At 39.4% G+C, this 17,932-nt stretch overlaps 1 protein-coding gene across 4 annotated transcripts in view; it reads left to right on the top strand.

Moving 5' to 3' along the window:
- Window positions 1-17,932, top strand: part of adam22 (ADAM metallopeptidase domain 22) — an 87,204-nt gene that overhangs the window by 55,523 nt on the left and 13,749 nt on the right. For all 4 annotated transcript variants that reach the window (XM_088084523.1, XM_088084525.1, XM_088084524.1 and 1 more), the window contains exons 10-25: window positions 1,033-1,104; window positions 3,343-3,509; window positions 3,649-3,733; window positions 5,019-5,109; window positions 5,201-5,252; window positions 10,309-10,408; window positions 11,653-11,724; window positions 12,056-12,148; window positions 13,583-13,663; window positions 13,768-13,818; window positions 13,896-13,959; window positions 14,074-14,179; window positions 14,275-14,394; window positions 15,472-15,640; window positions 16,289-16,400; window positions 17,173-17,263. In XM_088084523.1, the coding sequence (XP_087940649.1) occupies window positions 1,033-1,104; window positions 3,343-3,509; window positions 3,649-3,733; window positions 5,019-5,109; window positions 5,201-5,252; window positions 10,309-10,408; window positions 11,653-11,724; window positions 12,056-12,148; window positions 13,583-13,663; window positions 13,768-13,818; window positions 13,896-13,959; window positions 14,074-14,179; window positions 14,275-14,394; window positions 15,472-15,640; window positions 16,289-16,400; window positions 17,173-17,263 (1,526 nt within the window). The remainder of the gene's footprint in view (window positions 1-1,032; window positions 1,105-3,342; window positions 3,510-3,648; window positions 3,734-5,018; window positions 5,110-5,200; window positions 5,253-10,308; window positions 10,409-11,652; window positions 11,725-12,055; window positions 12,149-13,582; window positions 13,664-13,767; window positions 13,819-13,895; window positions 13,960-14,073; window positions 14,180-14,274; window positions 14,395-15,471; window positions 15,641-16,288; window positions 16,401-17,172; window positions 17,264-17,932) is intronic.

Here is a 17,932-nt window from a genome sequence, read left to right as displayed (position 1 = left end):
TTTCTTATATTTGCTTTTTTCATGATGATGCAGCAGGGCATGTGTGTTGTTTTTACGGTTGTAATTTACTGGTTTTGGATGCACTTGTTGTTTTTACTGATTTTATACTGCAGACACTGTGAAGTCCAAGGCACATTTCCTACTGCTACAATAAAGTCTATCCTATCCTATTCTAAAAAAAAAAAAAAAAAATCAGTTATCAGTTTAAGTGTATGCCATACTGAGAGTATTTTCACTGCTTTACTTTCCGTCAGGCAGCCCGTTTCTATGGGAAAGCCATCTTCAACAGCTTCAGTTCCCTTTTTATGCCCTTGTTAAAGCCACCAGACTCCATTAATAAAAACAGTAAGTTTTGCTCTCTGAACACAGTAGCTGCTGGTTTATTGCTGCTTCAATAAGTTAGTTAGTGTTATTGTGTGAGTTTGGTTTGAACTAGCACTTTTTAAATGCCAAGTCAACTCAAGTCAAGTCATACAATAATTCAAACAAAATGACAGGTTTCGACAGTGGTAGACCAGCATCTCCTGTGTTCGGTGATGTTATATCACTGTTTTCTCAGTGGAGTCTGACTTTGAATAGAGTGATATACCGGCTTCATTTTTCAGTTGGAAATCGCTGTCTGACATTTAAGTAAAACTGGGACTTTTCTTAAAGATGCCTAGAATATGTTTTGTTGCTGACCTATCCACAGCAGAACATTGTTTAGTTTCCAGTCTGCTTCTCCAAACTGGGGGCATGCAAACTGCCATCTACTGTCTGTGATGTTCTGTCAGTGGACAAGTACCTCATACAACCCCACGTCAAGAGATCTGAACTGTTCCTTTAAACAGACAGTTTTGCCAAATGGGCCTGTCTACAAAATCTGCTGCGCTCAAATGTTTTAAACAATAAATGTGGTACTTGGAGTAAATAAAATGTGCAGACACTGGCTCTTTTTACGCATTTCAATGGTTTAAAATGAATTTGTTCCAGATTATGAACCCCCCCTCCCTCTGTTTCTCCCTCTCTCTCTCTCTCTGTCTCTCTCTTCAGTACAAGAAGCATCGGCTTTCCGTTGGGCACACGAATAACTATGCTAAGTCCGTGGTCAATATGGCTGACATGGTAAGAATTGTATTGATCCTCTTCTTGGAAAGCTTGCCACAAGCACTCCCAGGTATTAGAAGCTGTGCGAGCATTGCACTGATTTCTCATTTAACCAACCTCACTCTCTACATTTAAAACCTCTCCTGCTGCGCCGTAATGTGCTGCATGCAGCCATTAACCAGCCAGTCATGAGTTTTTCAGAGGACTGAAGCAGCAGTGGCATCCCAGCAGTACTGAGGCAGACATTTCAATGTTTCATTATTTGTAGCCACGTCTGTTTGCTGTGCCACTGAAATCTGACCTGCCTCGGGGTCATGTCTGTCATCTGATAGGCTGGTGAAGCTGGGAAAGGTCACGCTTTTTGTCGTGTCCTTGAAGAGGATCTTATGAAGCAGACTCTATTTGGGACGTACACATTGATTTCCATGTGTGTGTATTCAATAAATAGTCCAAACATAACTTCTAAGTTACAGTGCATATAATATAGAGAAAATTAAAAAATAACATTTTTATAGATTATACTTAGTAAAATGTGTCCTTGAGGAATTGTCACAGTTAAGTTCCATCTCTCAAACTGATGTTCATATATGCATGACTGAAAAAAACATTAACAAAAAATATGTTTCAAATATTTCTCTACTTTTCACACATAGCTGGTTTGGCATATTTCAAGCTCCAGTTTGGGCCAGTTTGAACCACTGGAGAAATTTTTAGAAACTTAACAGCCGAACTGATATTTTAGAGCATTTTGAAACAAAAATCTTAGATCCAAAAGTTTTGATAACTAAGATCCATTTTATAGAGCCAGTATATGATTAAATTGCAAAATTAAAACTTTTTAATTACATTTTTTTATGACAGACACAAACTGCTGAAAACAGTCAACAGTGATAAAAGCCTATGTCACACTTACATATTATTATAGTTTTACTCTTTTAATACATCTGAAAGAATGGCATAGCATGGCATTTTTTTTTTTACTTTATTATTGTTTGGCTCTAATGTATTGTGTTTTCTTACCAGTCACAGAGCGGAGTATTTTATTTTCTAATAAAATCAATACCAAGCAATATTTAGAAAACCCCAGAAAGTTGTCTAACAACACTTACTGCTGTCTACATGTATTTCCAGAATCCAAAAAGACTCCTCTTACCATTTGGATGAAAAAAAAATACTCCACCCATTGCAAAAAAAAATTAATAAATAAAAAACCTCCACCTGTTTTCCAAGTAGTTACTGTATTTCCTGATCCAGGTAGCTGAGAGGGACATATCTCAGTGCTCTTTTGGTAAAAGAACAGGAAAATAAGGGATGCACGATAATATTAGTATGTCATCATGCTTTTTTAAAAATTTTTCACAATGAATGAATATTGCATACATTAAAAAGGATTCTATTTTATGTCTCCATCTGCTGGTGGGCCACCACAATAAGAGTATGTGTAATATAATGTTACTTTTACTACAGAAGAAACTTGATGATCTCTAAAATTCGGTGGGAAATAAAGTGGATAAATGGATATATGTTATGGACCATATGAGTTATTATAAATCGGCATATTGGATATTGGCACCAAAAAAAATCCAATTTCATGCATCCCTAAAGAATTATAATATTTTGGAAAGAAAACAAAATGACAGATTACAAAATATTTACACTTTGGTTCAAATGACACAGATTGAGAAAAGACACGCCATTTTTGGCTACCATAGTTGATTAATTGACCTTCTGGGATTTTTCTTTTATTTCTTATTGTGAGAATCGGATGCTCTGTGACTCAGATGTATAGAGACAAACTAGGAGGCCTCTTCCTGTGCAAACCGAGGTGGAGCAGCAGACAGGTGAAAGTAAAGAGGACCGACCACTTTCTGTGTTGTTAACTTTCATCTTGAGACTGTTGACGTTTAGTTTAAACAAAGAGGCTTCGCTCTTGTCCTCTTCTCCGATGTTTGTGAGGCCCGGTACCACAACAGATTTCCATTTTATGAAAGCAAACATTATTATGTGCCAGTTTGCTCCCTCTGTGTCCTTCAGACTGTTACCCTTATTGACTCCATCTCGCTGCCTGTAATGTGCTGCTGTCTGGTGTGCGGATCATACTGACCGTTTGACCGGTGCTGCTATAACAGACAGCTGGAGATGTTGATTAATTTGAAGCGTGCCTGTCAGTTTTAATATTGATCAAACCGTGTTATTTATGCTTTCAGTTTATGACTTTGAAAAGATAAACTTACTCATATACTTTTAATTCTCCAGATTTTCAAGGAACAGCTTAATACCCGGATTGTGCTGGTTGCCATGGAAACGTGGTCAGCCGACAACAAGTTCAACATTGATGACGACCCCATGGTGACGCTGAGGGAGTTCATGAAGTATCGAAAAGACTTCATCAAGGAGAAATGTGACTCCGTTCACCTCTTCTCGTAAGTCAAATAATTTAACTGTTGTTTTGTTTTTGTGTGTGTGTGTGTGCATGTGTGTGTGTGTGTGTGTGTGTGTGTGTGTGTGTGTGTGCGCGCACTGGAAATCTTTTTATTAAACACAACTTTCTTCTCTCATCAGAGGGAATCGTTTCCACAGCAGCTGGGGAGGAGCTTCCTATATGGGAGGAGTTTGCTCCCTGACTAAAGGAGGGGGTGTCAATGAGGTGAGTCAATATACAGATTACTGAAAACTCGAAGATTCACAGTCAGGTCACTTTTCTTTAGACAGAGCTTTGAAACAACGTGGAGTACACTAATATTGATCACATTACACTAAGGGATATTTGATACTGTACAGTTATTCCACTGTTTCAGTTTTATAGCCACTTAGGCAAGGCTGTTATATTTATAAAGCACATTCCATAGACAGAGGGATGTTCAAGGTGCTGTATGGAGAAGTTAAAACAGCACAAAAGAACAAGTCAATTCAAATTTAAAGATATACTATCTAGGATAAAAAAAAATGAAAAACGTACAGACTCAAAGAAAAGTAGTCCCTCTCAATCATTAGTTATGACCTTCTGCATGTTCCAGGGATCAACTGGCAGTGAGGTTGTGACTTTATAAACAGGTAGCAACCAGGTGCCAAAATGTGCGCAGCAGGCATCTAAGAGGAAGCTACCAAAGTTGCAGACACAGCTTCAAAACACCTGGGCTTCTAACACAATGAAATAAAATTTATTGCAAAAATAATGTGCAATTACTTAAAACGTAATAAATAGCACAGATACCAAATGTGCATGTTATTGCTTCAGTATCAATTACATATAAAATGCTGCAAAGGCACAGCATGTTCATAAGCCAGATAGAACCGAAAACAGGGCAAGAAAATGGTAAGGCAGCAAGAAACAGCACCTCTGAATGAAAGCCCTGTACCAGAAATTCGAAATTAAATGTGTGTTGTTTCTTTTTAAACAAACATAGTGTGTTCAGGAGTCACTTGTGGTCCACTCAGAATCGGCCCACTTTTGGACCATGACCCACCAGTTGAAAACCACTGACTGAGACTACATTTTGCCATGATGACACACAGTCTCACAAGCTGAAAACAACATCAGCCGTTGCAACATTGTTGTTGCTGATAGTAATAATACAATGATAATACAACCTTGGGTTTTCAAAACATTTAGTTAAAGGCACTTGAGAACATTAAGGTCCAAGTCTGTATTTAAAAACTACAAAGTCTGGAGCATTTCTAAAACCATTAGGCAATTCGTTCCATTGCCGCGCTGCATTTAATGACTAAAAGCTGCGTCTCCTTTTAGTTTCTGTCATTCTTCTTAATAAATTAATCAAATTAGGTTTTTTTTTCTTTTCACTTTGAGGGGGATGCCTTTGTAAGCTTCTTTGTTATACCATTTTTTCCCCAGACTTACCTTTTATTTAATTTATTTTCTGTCTCCTTCTGTTTTTTTTCTTCCTCTCTCTCCGTCTGTGTCTCTTCATCAGTACGGAAAAACAGATGAGATGGCCATAACCCTCGCGCAGTCTCTTGGACAGAACATTGGCATCTTTTCTGACAAGAAGAGGATCCTCAATGGTAAACAGTTAAACCTTCATGTATTCACATTCTTTTTTTAAGCTTCCTTCTATGCAATAACAACATGTCTAAGTGTTTTTCTGTTTTACAGGCGAGTGCAAGTGCGATGATCGTTGGTCGGGCTGTATCATGGATGATGTTGGGTAAGTTACTTTTACAAAACATTTCTTCATCATGTCATAACTTTAAAGCCACAACAGAGACAAACACCAATTTCCGTCTACTGAATTTTAGGACCAAGATGAGACTGGGATGAAAAACAGGAATTCAGTGTTGAAATATTTTTTCCATATTTTTATCACAACATCAGTGTTGGATACAATGTTGTACCTTGACTTCAATTCTAATATCACACTTAAAGGGAAACTTTTCTATTTATTTTTAACCCGGACCCTATTTTCCCATATTTCTGTTTCTACATGACAAATAAAGAAAACCATTTTTGAAATTATTCAGTATTGAGAGAGACTGCTGCAGCCATAGTGCCAAAACAGGCTGCAGCGTATTGTGTACCATGAATTTACGTCCACTAAAAGTGCTTGTTTTGTTCACTGTGATTGTTATAAGATAATTTTTTGTTATCTGTCACTGATCTGGTCTGTGTGTTGTTGTGTGTAACCACATCTCACTCAAGGACGAGTCAAGTTCTGAAATCTTGTGGACTTTTCCACATTGTCGAAATCAGCTAGATATTCAGCCACAACACTGAAAATCACAGCACATTCTGTATTCTTCCCATCACAAACTCTTCCCATTGCTCCTCTCTCCGACTCTCACTAGTGTTTCCACCATTGTTTTTTCTGCAAGAAGTTTCCTCTTGCAAAATTTCAAAACTCAAGACTTCTCCTTGAGTGAGACTTGGTCACAATAACAAACAGAAAAGCAAGGAAAAATGGTCAATTCCTCTGTAGGATCTTTCCCGTAATGTTGTCAGACACTTAGAGTAACAATCTGAGCCTGTCAGTGGCAAAAACAGGCACTTTAAGTGGATGTAAACTGATGTAGCACACCTGCACCAAGTGGTTACATTGTAGCCTGTTTCGCAGCTGCTGGCTGCGGCCGTCTCTGTCAATACTGGACGGGTTTTATAAATTGTTGTTCCCATTCATCACTTAGACACAAAAACAGGGGAAAATACCATTTCACTGAAACAAAACTGCATATTTGTTTGCATGGTTAGCTTTTATTTTAAATGTACTGGTATTGTCGCCAAAGAGTGAAAGGAAATCTGACATGAGGGTAGTTAAAAGTTTACAGTTTCATCTTGCCATTGCAAAAATCTGATTGACTTTGGACACTTTTTGTGTACAATTTAGGTTAAGATATATGAATCTCAAAGCAATTAAAAGTTAATTTCAGTTAATTATCTTTATTTATATGAAAAGGAGGATGTATGATATTAAATCTAAATTTTTAGGCTACCACTCAATGTGTAGTACAAGAGGTAAAACTACACTATAGGACACATAATACAAAGTCACACACAGTTAGTGCATCACACACATACACCACCAATAATATGATCTTGTCATTAAAATTTAATCAAAATATGAATCAATTTATTTGTATAATTATGCAGATATCAGTATTTCCATCCACCAGAGTGTTGTTGCAGTTTGATAACTCCCCACTAGGTGTCAGCATGTGTGTATTTTCCATATGGCTTGTTTATATAACTTCACAGGTCTTCTCTCAGCAGTAACGTGTTATATAATCTGTTGCTTGCTAAGATTAGAAAATAGGTGTTGATTCAGCCTGTGTGTGTTTTGTGTCTCGAGTTTCATGCAGAAATCATGACAGAGTTTTTCTTAAAATGTGTACATCTGCAGTGTTTATACTGTACAAGCACACTGTGAGCACACAGATAGGACTGTGTTGTGTCTGTAAAAGCCTTTGTGATGTGTGAGTGTGTGTGTGTGTGTGTATATATACCCCTCTTCTTAAATACTTCTCGCGTTCCCCCTCTATCCCGAATGGGACAGCAGGTGAGCAGAAGCTTGGCTAGAACGTTGCCTGTGCTGTTTTGAACCAACTGGCTGCCTCGGAGGGGTTGTCCGTCACCACAACCTTTCCCATCTCATCCAACAGCACTACAGCCACTGTGGCCCCAGCTTCTCTTTTTTATTCAAATGATATGAACAAATACAGTTTGATGTCCTTTTATTACACACTGACTGTATTTTTCATGATCATTTTGTACAATTTCACATGTGCTTCATGTGAATTCTTCAGTTTTTGGATGTCACCGGCTGATCGGCCAAGAAAATTTTATTAATTTGATTAGTTAATTACTAATAGACTCCTTCTCCCTCTGAAAGTCAGGACTTTTCATCAGTTCTTTTCGTCCATGTCTAACCGATTGATACAGTCTGCAATGTCATTCTCATCTTAGGCCAATATTTGACTCCCTCATCTCCCTGTAACAACAGTGCACTCCCCTAACACCCCCCGTCCAGGTTCTGCTCTATTGGGTTACCATGATAAAGGTGCAGTAATGTCACATGACAGCTGGACAGGTGGCTCTGTGCTTTTATAAGCCTGTCACCTGTGAATGGACCTGGCCCAGATCTGTATTCCCTAAAATAAAGTCAATGGTATTTCAGACGCTTGTATTCAATGAGCAACCTCAGTCATGTCCGTTGACGGACGTTTCTTTTTGTCCCTCAGCACCTGCATGTTTGATCAACTTAACCTGACCACCACTACTAACTGTTTTCACCTCTCTCACAGGGTTTAGCTACTGTGTGTGTGTGTGTGTGTGTGTGTGTGTGTGTGTGTGTGTGTGTGTGTGTGTGTGTGAGAGAGTGAGAGTCAATTTCTGTGCACATATGTGTGGAAACGTTATGCATTCCCTTGAGAGAAAAATTAATTTCCCTGTTTTTCTGAATTCTGAGACACCGCCAAAGATTAGTAAGTAACCCCCAAAACAACTGAGACGGCAAAAATTTTATTAGGAATGATTTACCAACTCAAAATGTGCGCTTGACCCACAGATACTTTATTTTTATTTCATTCTATTTCTTTTATTTATAAGGATAGTACAAATTAATTAACATCCCTATAAATGTGCTTGTGTTAGCAACCTGGCTAATTTTCATCGGCAGTCCTATAATATATAAATCCACCTGTTAGCTTGTTATTAGCTCAATATCAACCCATGGGTTCAGGTAAAATCACTCAAAAATGTCCTGGGTGACTATTTTTTAATAACTTAAAGAAACATTACCTGCAATAGTCCTGCAATTTGATTATCTATTGTTTATATTAAACAATAGATAATCAAATAAGAAAAGAATGATAAGCTAATTTGGTCAATTTTTTTTTTTTTTTTTAATTTGAAAGGCGTGCCCCGACAGTGTCCGCTTAGTCCCTTGGACAAATGTTATTGATGCCCCCTGGAATACGACAACTATGCTGAACAACTCGAAAACGCCAGTTTTAGGTTTGCTGTTTGCTAGGCTACCGCATAAACAAAACGGCTCATTCTAAGGTAGCAAAATAGCAATGATGCTTATTTTTAGGTGATTATACACTAAAGAAAACATAGTTATTATTATTGTATTTCATTTCTGCTAATATATCCCGTAAGTCCTATACACTGGACCTTTATTGCTGAGAAATGGAGCAGATTTTTTTTTCTCCAGTGAATACATTACGCCTACGTACATATGTGTATATCGTTTAAACATGCATTCCAATCGAGATTTATAATTATTTTTCACATATATTGTAGTTTATATGTTACTGATATATCCTTGCTGTTTTCTTCTCACAAAAGAGTTGATTTTGCTGTGAACAAACCAGGACAAAATATGAATTATAAAGGGTGTAAAAAAGGATATTTTCTGATCTAATTAATCTACTCCAAAGTTTACCACACAGGCAGACAAGTGAATGATTGTGGTTCAGTGTTGTTAAGACATTGTCAGACCTCCATAGGGTGTAATAGACTGACGGTAAATTAATGAATGAATGAATGAAGGAAGAAATGAATGAGGATGTTAATGAATCTTTTCCTGGATACATAGAATATACAATGTATGGATTGTTTGTGTCTGAATAATGATGATATTAGTTCACATAGAAATGATTGTACTCCTCCTGGTCACCGGTGAATCATCAAAGCACGCCTCATCTTCGTTTCATCCCTCGTTACTGTTTAAAAGGTGATAAACACTACAAGATTTTGACAAGATTAAGCTCAAATTTCAATATCAAAGATGCAACTCTGAGAGTTGGGAACACCTTAAAACCTGATGAGTTCAGGAAATCTGCATGAAATATTGTAGTGTGCTTCATCCATCATCATAGCATCATTACTGGCTCCTTAAACAGCCATTATCACTGTGGGTGGCTTTGTTTAGACACATTTCATATCGAATAATGACGACCTCTCACAGCCCCAGACTGTCTGTTATTGCATTGTCTCCTGATGAGCCAGCGAGGCACTCCAGTTAAACATGTGCCAGCAGCATAATCAGCATTAAGTGCAGCAGAAGATGGCAATATTTAAGTGCTGCTCAGGTTTGGGTCTGTTTAATTAAACCATCAGATCATGGAGCATGGATCAACACATTTGATGGTAATAGATTTGTTGAAATACTTCAGATGTAAATGTGTCATCAAGCTGCATTTTTATATTTTTACCGTAAGTGAATTAAAGCAATCACACAGAGCATTTAAGGGTTGATGAGCTTGATTTCTGTTCTGATTATTTTGTGAATTTTTTAATGTGATCATGTTAGTATCACTTGATGATGCAATAACTGTTCAAAAAGAAATAATCATTTCCAGGGCAAATTCATAAATGCATCTTAGAATTCATTTACATCCTAAACACACTGTACCTCTATATGATCCTCACTATCTTAGCTCTACTGTATATCTACCTCCATGTTTTAGTAAGGATCTCCTCTGAACTGTGAGTATGGTAAACCTGTGGTAAAACCTGAAATATTCATGGTACAATGTCAGAAATCAAACTTTATTGAATATGATAAACCTGATATGTCTGTTGCACCAAAATTAAATGTGAGGTATGAAAATGTGTCAATAAGTGTGGGTAAAAAACAGAGTATTTTTGTCCTGTAATGTGTGTTTTGGGGGAAAAGCCTATCCCTCTTTTCCAGTATTATTTTAGCATGCTGTGTGTACTGTATCCATGGTAACGGCATAATATGCTGCGGTTGTGTTGAACAGTTTTTACCTGCCCAAGAGGTTCTCCGACTGCAACCTGGAGGAGTACCACAACTTTCTAAACAGCGGAGGAGGAGCCTGTCTGTTCAACAAACCTCTGAAGGTATATCACACTCAAACGTAAATGCGTACTCAAAACATTAAAAACCACTGATGGGTGAAGTGAATAACACTGATTATCTTGTCATAATTCAATGCTCTGCTGGGAAACCTTGGGTCCTGGCATTAATGTGGATGCCACTTGAACTGCACCTCCCACAAACACTTGCAGACCAAGTACTCATGGAAAAAGGACAATTCACCATGCCATACAGCAAAAAACTCTTCAAGAATAGCTGGAGAAACATGACAAAAAGCTCAAGGTGTCGATCCAGCTTTCAAATTCCCAAAATGATCGAGCATGCAGTGGACGTGCCTTAACAGTGGAGCCATGTCCAACCTACGTTTAGCCTCCTTGGATGAGACTGGACTCTGACGTGTGGAGATGTGGACACAGGACCTCTGGTACCGCTTTTCCACCAAATTAGCTCTGGTTCTTGAACCATTCAGGATAATTAAAACCATGGTGCTATCTAGAGAACTAACCCATGTTTCCACCAGTTTTTCGCGTCACCATTGTAATCCAGGATGCATCATCAACGGAGGGTGTTGGACAATGCAAGGCAGAAATAAACAGTAGAAGTACAATAGCAGATCACACTGATTACCTGCAAACTTTTGATCTGTTATTACAAATATTTGTTTTTCCTCCCAAAACAAGCACGACTAAACTAATAATGAGACCACTGCACACTCTTTTTTTGTCTGACAATTTCTCACTTGGCTTCTCCATTTTTGCCTTCTCCATCTCCATCCTCTCTTTACATCCTGTGCCATATGATGTCATCATGGTTGGCACGTCAGGTCAAGAAAAACCTGTTATTTTTTGGTGTCAGGTGAAAAACAAGTTTTCTGGTTCTGAACCAATTTATTTTTGGTCTGAATGCTCTGAAAAGTTCAAAATTAGGTACAGGAGGCAGAAGGGAAGTGGTTCCATGTTGGTGGAAAATAGGTGCTGTGAATTGCTAGATGGGGTACTGGCACTCCCCAGAGATGCTCAATGAGATTGGGATCTGCGAAATTTGGAGGCCTGATTGACCCCCGCCTGGGGTGTACTTGGTTTGTGACTGCATTTTGTGGGTTTGGGTGTCATACACATAAATGTCAGAACTCAATGTTTCTCAGCAAAACATTGCATTGTAACAAAAGGATTAATGCTATTCACTTCACCTGTCAGTGGTTGTATGCATGTATATGTGTGTCTTTTTAGTAGTTTGAATATTAATTCTCCCCTTTCCCCTGCCTCAGCTGTTGGACCCACCAGTGTGTGGAAATGGTTTTGTGGAGCCAGGAGAGGAGTGTGACTGTGGCAGCCCGGCAGTAAGTTACAGTACTGAAGAGATGAATACTAATACAGACATGTGTACTATCGTAAATGGTTAACATGAATATTACGCAAGGTCAAAATGGTGGGCTAATTATCTGACTACAAAACCACCTGCTGTGTCAGACTAATGAGGTAATTTAAAGTAATGAAGTAATGTCGTTGGAGAAATTAAGGCACTGTGTACTGCAGGATCAGTTTGTCCAGAGAGACCTCTGTTTGAATAGATAAAACTGTTAGAGGAGATAATGTGTTGCATAAAACAGCTTGCATCAAATCAAAGCAAGACATCTGAGAGCAGCTTTTGTTCTCCTGTTTGTTTTTTAGGAGTGTGCCAGAGAGGGGGAGGCCTGCTGTAACAAGTGCACCCTGACCCAAGGCTCCAAGTGCAGCAACGGACTCTGCTGCAAGAGCTGCCAGGTACACAACAGGCTACAGCTTTCATGTTGAAGTGTTGTTGCATTTGGTAAAACAGATGTACTACACAGAACAAAACAACAAAACAACACTTTTGTTTTTGCCCCAACTTTTCACACGGTGAAATGAAGGATCTAAGACTTTTTAAAGCACACAAAAAGCTTATTTTTGTAACATTTTGTGCACAAACGTGTTAACATCTGTGTCAGTAAGCACTTCTTCTTAGCCAAGATAATCCATCCACCTGACAGGTGTGGCATATATCAAGATGCTGCATGTTTTCCTGTGTTTGGAAGGGATTACTCCGTTTTTTCCGGCTTCCTCCCATAGTCCAAGGACATGCATGTTAATAGGTGACTTTAAATTACCTGTAGGTGTGAATGTGAGCGTGGATGGTTGTCTGTGTCTACGTGTCAGCCCTGTGACAGTCTGGCAACCTGTCCAGTGTGTACCCCGCCTCTCACTCAGTGTCAGCTGGGATCAGCATCCCTGCAACCCTGCACAGGATAAGCAGTTTCAGATAATAGATGGATCATTAAACAGTGTTATTATTACAAATGTGCTCCTTAAAGATGGTCACAGTGAAAGGCCATTCTAAAATGTGCAGTTTTATCTTGAAGAAATGAAATTTATTAGGCACTCTAAATGATTGATTTGACATGACTAGGGCTGCTGATATGCATTTATTGGTCACCAGGGGATTCATCAATAAACAGAACACTTTTCTAAAGCACTTGACACCATCAAAGGTGAGCATTATCCCACTCCAGTCAGCTACGAGGATAAACTGCTGTCAGGCCAAGACCACGGTGAAGACGGCGTAAATGAGCTTCCCTGAGATGTTTTCTGAAAGTTTGAGCTCTTCAGTTGTGCAAACTAGTAGTTACATCAGCTGTTTGTGTGCATAGAAAAATTATTTATTTCAACTCGTGACAGTAAATTCAATGTATTTTTTTTGGTCAGTGTAACTACTCATTCCACTAACCTTAAGGTGGAGCGCCTAAAGATAATATCTTTTTTGGTTCTCTAGTGGCCATTTCCACTTATATTTACTGACTTTTTTCTTCTTTTGCTTTAAAACACTGTTGTACCATCAGAGGCCAACTGGAACAAGTGATAATAGTTTCAGCTACTTTTTTTGGAAACATACCGAATCAAAAATTTCCAATTCAGTATTTCCTTTCCCTGTACTACTATTGACATGGTTGTAACAGCATTTAAACTCTCAGATACCTCCAAATGAATAAAGAAATGTTGTTAAATTGTGGATGGGTACACAGACTTGTCATCTAATGGTAGTTTTGGATGTCAAGAGGAAAGAGAGAAAGAGTGCCACAAAACACCAACTGTGCATAGGGTTGACAAATAGAGTCCTGTTTGTGTGACACAAAGCGTAGTTAGAAACACTCATTGGACCTTTTTTGTATGCCGGTACAGATGGAGTTCATGGGAGTTGTGTGCAGAGATGCAGTAAACGACTGTGACATCCCAGAAAATTGCACAGGCAACTCCAGCCAGGTAAGCCTGAGCTTTCCTTAAAGTTTTCTGCAACCAGAGCTGACGACTCAACATTCATGCACTGCTCAGACAGTATCTCTGAGTTTTTATTTATTTTTTCGCAGTGTCCGCCAAATGTGCACAAGATGGACGGCTACACGTGTGAAAAAGACCAGGTGAGAGATTTGACATTTTTTAAAACGTTTTACTTCCGTGCAGATCTTGTTTTTTGACACTGTGTTTCTCTCTGCAGGGTCGCTGCTTCAATGGAAGATGTAAGACCAAAGACAGACAGTGCAAGTACATTTGGGGAGAGAGTAAGTGGAATATTTCTATGTGCAAAAGTCCACATGCATCTCTATAACACCTTTGCTAGAGATAAACTCCTTAAGCTCTAACTCCTAATTTTTATCACATTGCGTCTCCTTCAGAGGCAACAGCGGCTGACAAGTTCTGTTACGAGAAATTAAACATTGAAGGGACAGAGAAAGGAAACTGTGGGAAGGACAAAGACACCTGGATTCAGTGTAACAAACAGTGAGCGACTCCTTTCTGTGACTGAACCCTGTGTACTTCTGTTTTCGTCTTACTTATTACTCTTTATGATGTTTGGTTGTGTCTTTGTATTTCAGAGATGTTCACTGTGGGTACCTGCTGTGCTCCAACATCTCACCTGCCCCGCGACTGGGAGAGCTGCAGGGAGGGCTGACCTCGTTCTCTGTGGCCCGACACAGTGCTTCTCTGGACTGCAGGTACACATCACTGAGGAAAAAACACTTCCTAAAATACTCAAAGCCTAAACTAAAAGCCTAAAAAAAGACTGTTGGTGATCTATCTTTTATCTGTGGCCTAGTTTTGTTCCCTGGTTCTGTGTTTCCAGCTGTTAAACATACTGTGCACAGCTGAGCAAATGCAACAATTACCGTTCAACTGATAGCAGGGGCGTAATTTACAGGGGGGACACAGGGGACATATTCCCTGTACTTTTCAGGAGGTAGTAATGGAGTTAGTAAACTAGTTATTAAACTAACCTTAGAAGGTTTGGAAGTCTGAATGGTGCTTTTATGTTGAGTTGTAGGAAATTCATCTGAGATGCCAGAAGAAAATGTTTGCATTGTACGTTTCTGCAAACCAAGAATACATTACATTTGTATGTTTCATACAAATCATATCAGCGTTTCTAAAGCGACATAGTATCTGAAGTATATTGATCATCGGAGGTGGAGGGGATGGTGGCTTGTGGTACTCAAACCCCCAGAAGGTGCGCCAGGCTCTGATACAAATTTTACATAGTGGCCAAAAGTGGAATTAGGTCGGTCACATAAAATGACTCATTTCACTATTTAAATTCAAGCCATCCAGTTCAATAACATTTGTAAAGTCTAAAGTCTTTAGACCGCCATTTAAGCTAGGGAAGCATTAAACCAGACGTCAGTTGCTCTGCCAGCTGCTGTAAGTCTCTAGTGCGCAGGCCTCCTGGGCCCTGAGATGCAGGTGTTCTATCCCCAGACAAAGAGCCATTTTTAGGTTAATGAGCCAAAGAGCAGCTCTCATAGGAATGAACAGGGCCCCGCCTCCATGGCTGTATCCAGACTTTCTTAATACATCTATGGCAGTACTGGGCAACATGCTGCCAAGCTGCAGATCACTGAGACAAACAGCAAGTGATTTAGCAACTCATTTCCAGCAGCTTTTTAGCCCCTAAATGTGGGTGTTTATGTACAACCTGTCGCTGCTTTTCCCAGCAGGGATAGTGCCATGAAAAGCACTTGTTTTTTACAGAGAAAAAGATGTGCTATGTGAGCGACTCGGGTATGTTTGTTCTACAGCGGCGCTCACGTGCTGATTGACGGAGACACTGACCTCGGCTACGTCGAGGATGGGACGGCCTGCGGGACGGACCGCATCTGTTTCAATCACAAATGTCTTCCTGTCCAACAATTCAACTTCAGCACCTGCCCTGGGACCACCGACAAGACTGTCTGCTCTGGACATGGGGTACACACACACACACACACACACACACACACACACACACACACAGAGAGAACAAGTGCACACATTCACACACAAGAGTATGACTGCAGCTACACCTGTCCAAAGAATTAATGGCCACAGTTAGTACTGATATTTATACCCGATTTATTTTCTCTCCGTCTTTGTTTCCTCAACGTCAAACACATACACCGTGAACATTTTTTTTCCATCTAGTGTCTGTCATCAAGCATGACAAAACATGCTGAAATAAAACAAAATGGCCCAAATGCACCACTAATGTCCACTTAATGCACATTAACAACATTACACATAATGTGAAACAAAATAAGGAATAATTACTGTGTGCGCCTCTCGGACCACGTGTAGAATACTCTGGAGTCAAATGTTAAAGTACCTTCCAGACACATTTTAATCATAACTTTTACTCTTTTTAACAACTTAATTTTTACATTGTTAATGACTTTTTAATGACTTTACGACCAACAACGAACTTAAAGGCAATGAATTTATAACTTAAACATATAAAAAAACCACATTATTAAAACTGTTTCTGGGACAGTTATAACGACCATTCAGCTGAAGTTCCAGAGGGCTGTTGTGTTATGCACCAGTGCCAAAATAATTTGTTTTTAACTTTTTGTGCTGTAGGTGTGCAGCAGTGAGCTGAAGTGTGTGTGTTACCTGGGTTGGGCAGGAGAGGACTGTAACTCCACGTCTCCTCTCAGTTACCTCGTGGTCGGACCCACGGCCTCAGTTTCAGGTGAGAGAAGTCGACGCTCTCACTGATAACCGCTCTTCATCTCACATTGTCTAAACTTTTTCTACATTCATTCACCTCTGCTTTTCACACCTCTCAACTCTTTTCATATCACTTCATCTCTTTCAGTTCTTCTTTTATCTCCCTTCACTGATCCCATCCACAAATATTATGTCGAAGCTTTTCTTTGCTTTTTGTATCATTTTAGCTTCTGTGTGGGTTTCATGCCTGCTCATTAACACCAGCTGCATTGTATTCACTGAACCATGCATGTCATTCTTTTTCTTTGTCATTATTTTCACACTCATTCTTTGTCGACAGGCTGATGTCTTTGACGGAGTGACTTGAGGTCAGATTTGAGTTCCTTTTCATTGTATTCGTCCCGTCTTTGATGTCATTTCCTGGTCCTCCTCTTCCTCTCTCACCCCACCTCCAGCTCCACCTCGGTCAGTTCATTCTGACCATTACTGAGTACAAGCCGTTTGTAATGTTATCCTAAATGGGAACCTACTGCACATGTACGTTCCCCTCAGAGTTGTGCTGAGGATTGACAGCAGTTTGGTTGTTCTCAGTTTCGTCCCCCTTGTTCTCCTTTTACACTTCTCCTGCTAAGTGTGCTGTGTTTTTGTGTTCTGCTGCAGTGTTTTGTGGTTTGTGTATCCCCTTGTGTCCACATGATGGAGGAAACAAGAGACACACGTTCAATTAATACACTTTCGGCTCCCTACTCTCTCCTCTCTCTCTCTCTCTCTCTCTCTCTCTCTCGCTGTCTCAGGTATCACCAGTACCAACATCATCGTCGGGGCCATCACAGGCTCCATCCTCTTCCTCGCCCTCATACTGGCTGTTACAGCCTGGTGTTACAAGTGAGTGTCCCTGCTGCCTGCATTGTGATATTCTACATCAGTGGTTCCTAGCCCGGTCGTTTGGGCCACCACAGGGGGTCACTGGGAGAATCTGAGGGGTTGTGACTTGTAGGATAATTTACAGTATAAGGAAAAAAAAAACATTTCCTCTATACATAGTTCTGAATTTACAATAATCTCAGATCTTAAGGGCTTCCAAAAATCATTGAGACAAAGAAAGAAAAATATGACAAGGGATTGCAGGTGCTGTAAAAATGATTCGGTTTGAGGGGCCTGGTTCTCCCTGTCATGTCAAGTTATGACTTTAAAAAAAGAAAAAAGACCCTGTTTTCCAGGCCTGGAAATGGTTTGGAATTAATTTGAGGTTGTTTTTTTAATGCATATTATCTAATTACTAATTTGAAGTCTTGCACTGTGTTGAAACTGTAGCGCTGTGCTTATTGGCAAATGCCGGGGAAGTACATGTTTAATAATGTATGGCTTTAAATGACTCATATAATACATGACTCATGATAGTATAAGAGAGGCAGACCCTATCCGGGCTGGATGTAGGCTCTGCAGCAAAAAATGTTGTGAAATAGAAGAATAAAGTTGCACAAACTACCTCAAATATGAATTTTATTACATAGAAATTTGATTCCATCCAGCTTCATTATAGTGCTCTCTGAT

The sequence above is a fragment of the Plectropomus leopardus genome, chromosome 11 (assembly GCF_026936395.1).
Source record: "Plectropomus leopardus strain MGB_pleo_1.0 chromosome 11, ASM2693639v1, whole genome shotgun sequence".
Taxonomy (NCBI): Eukaryota; Metazoa; Chordata; class Actinopteri; order Perciformes; family Serranidae; genus Plectropomus; species Plectropomus leopardus.
This window is presented reverse-complemented; position numbering and strand designations above follow the sequence as displayed.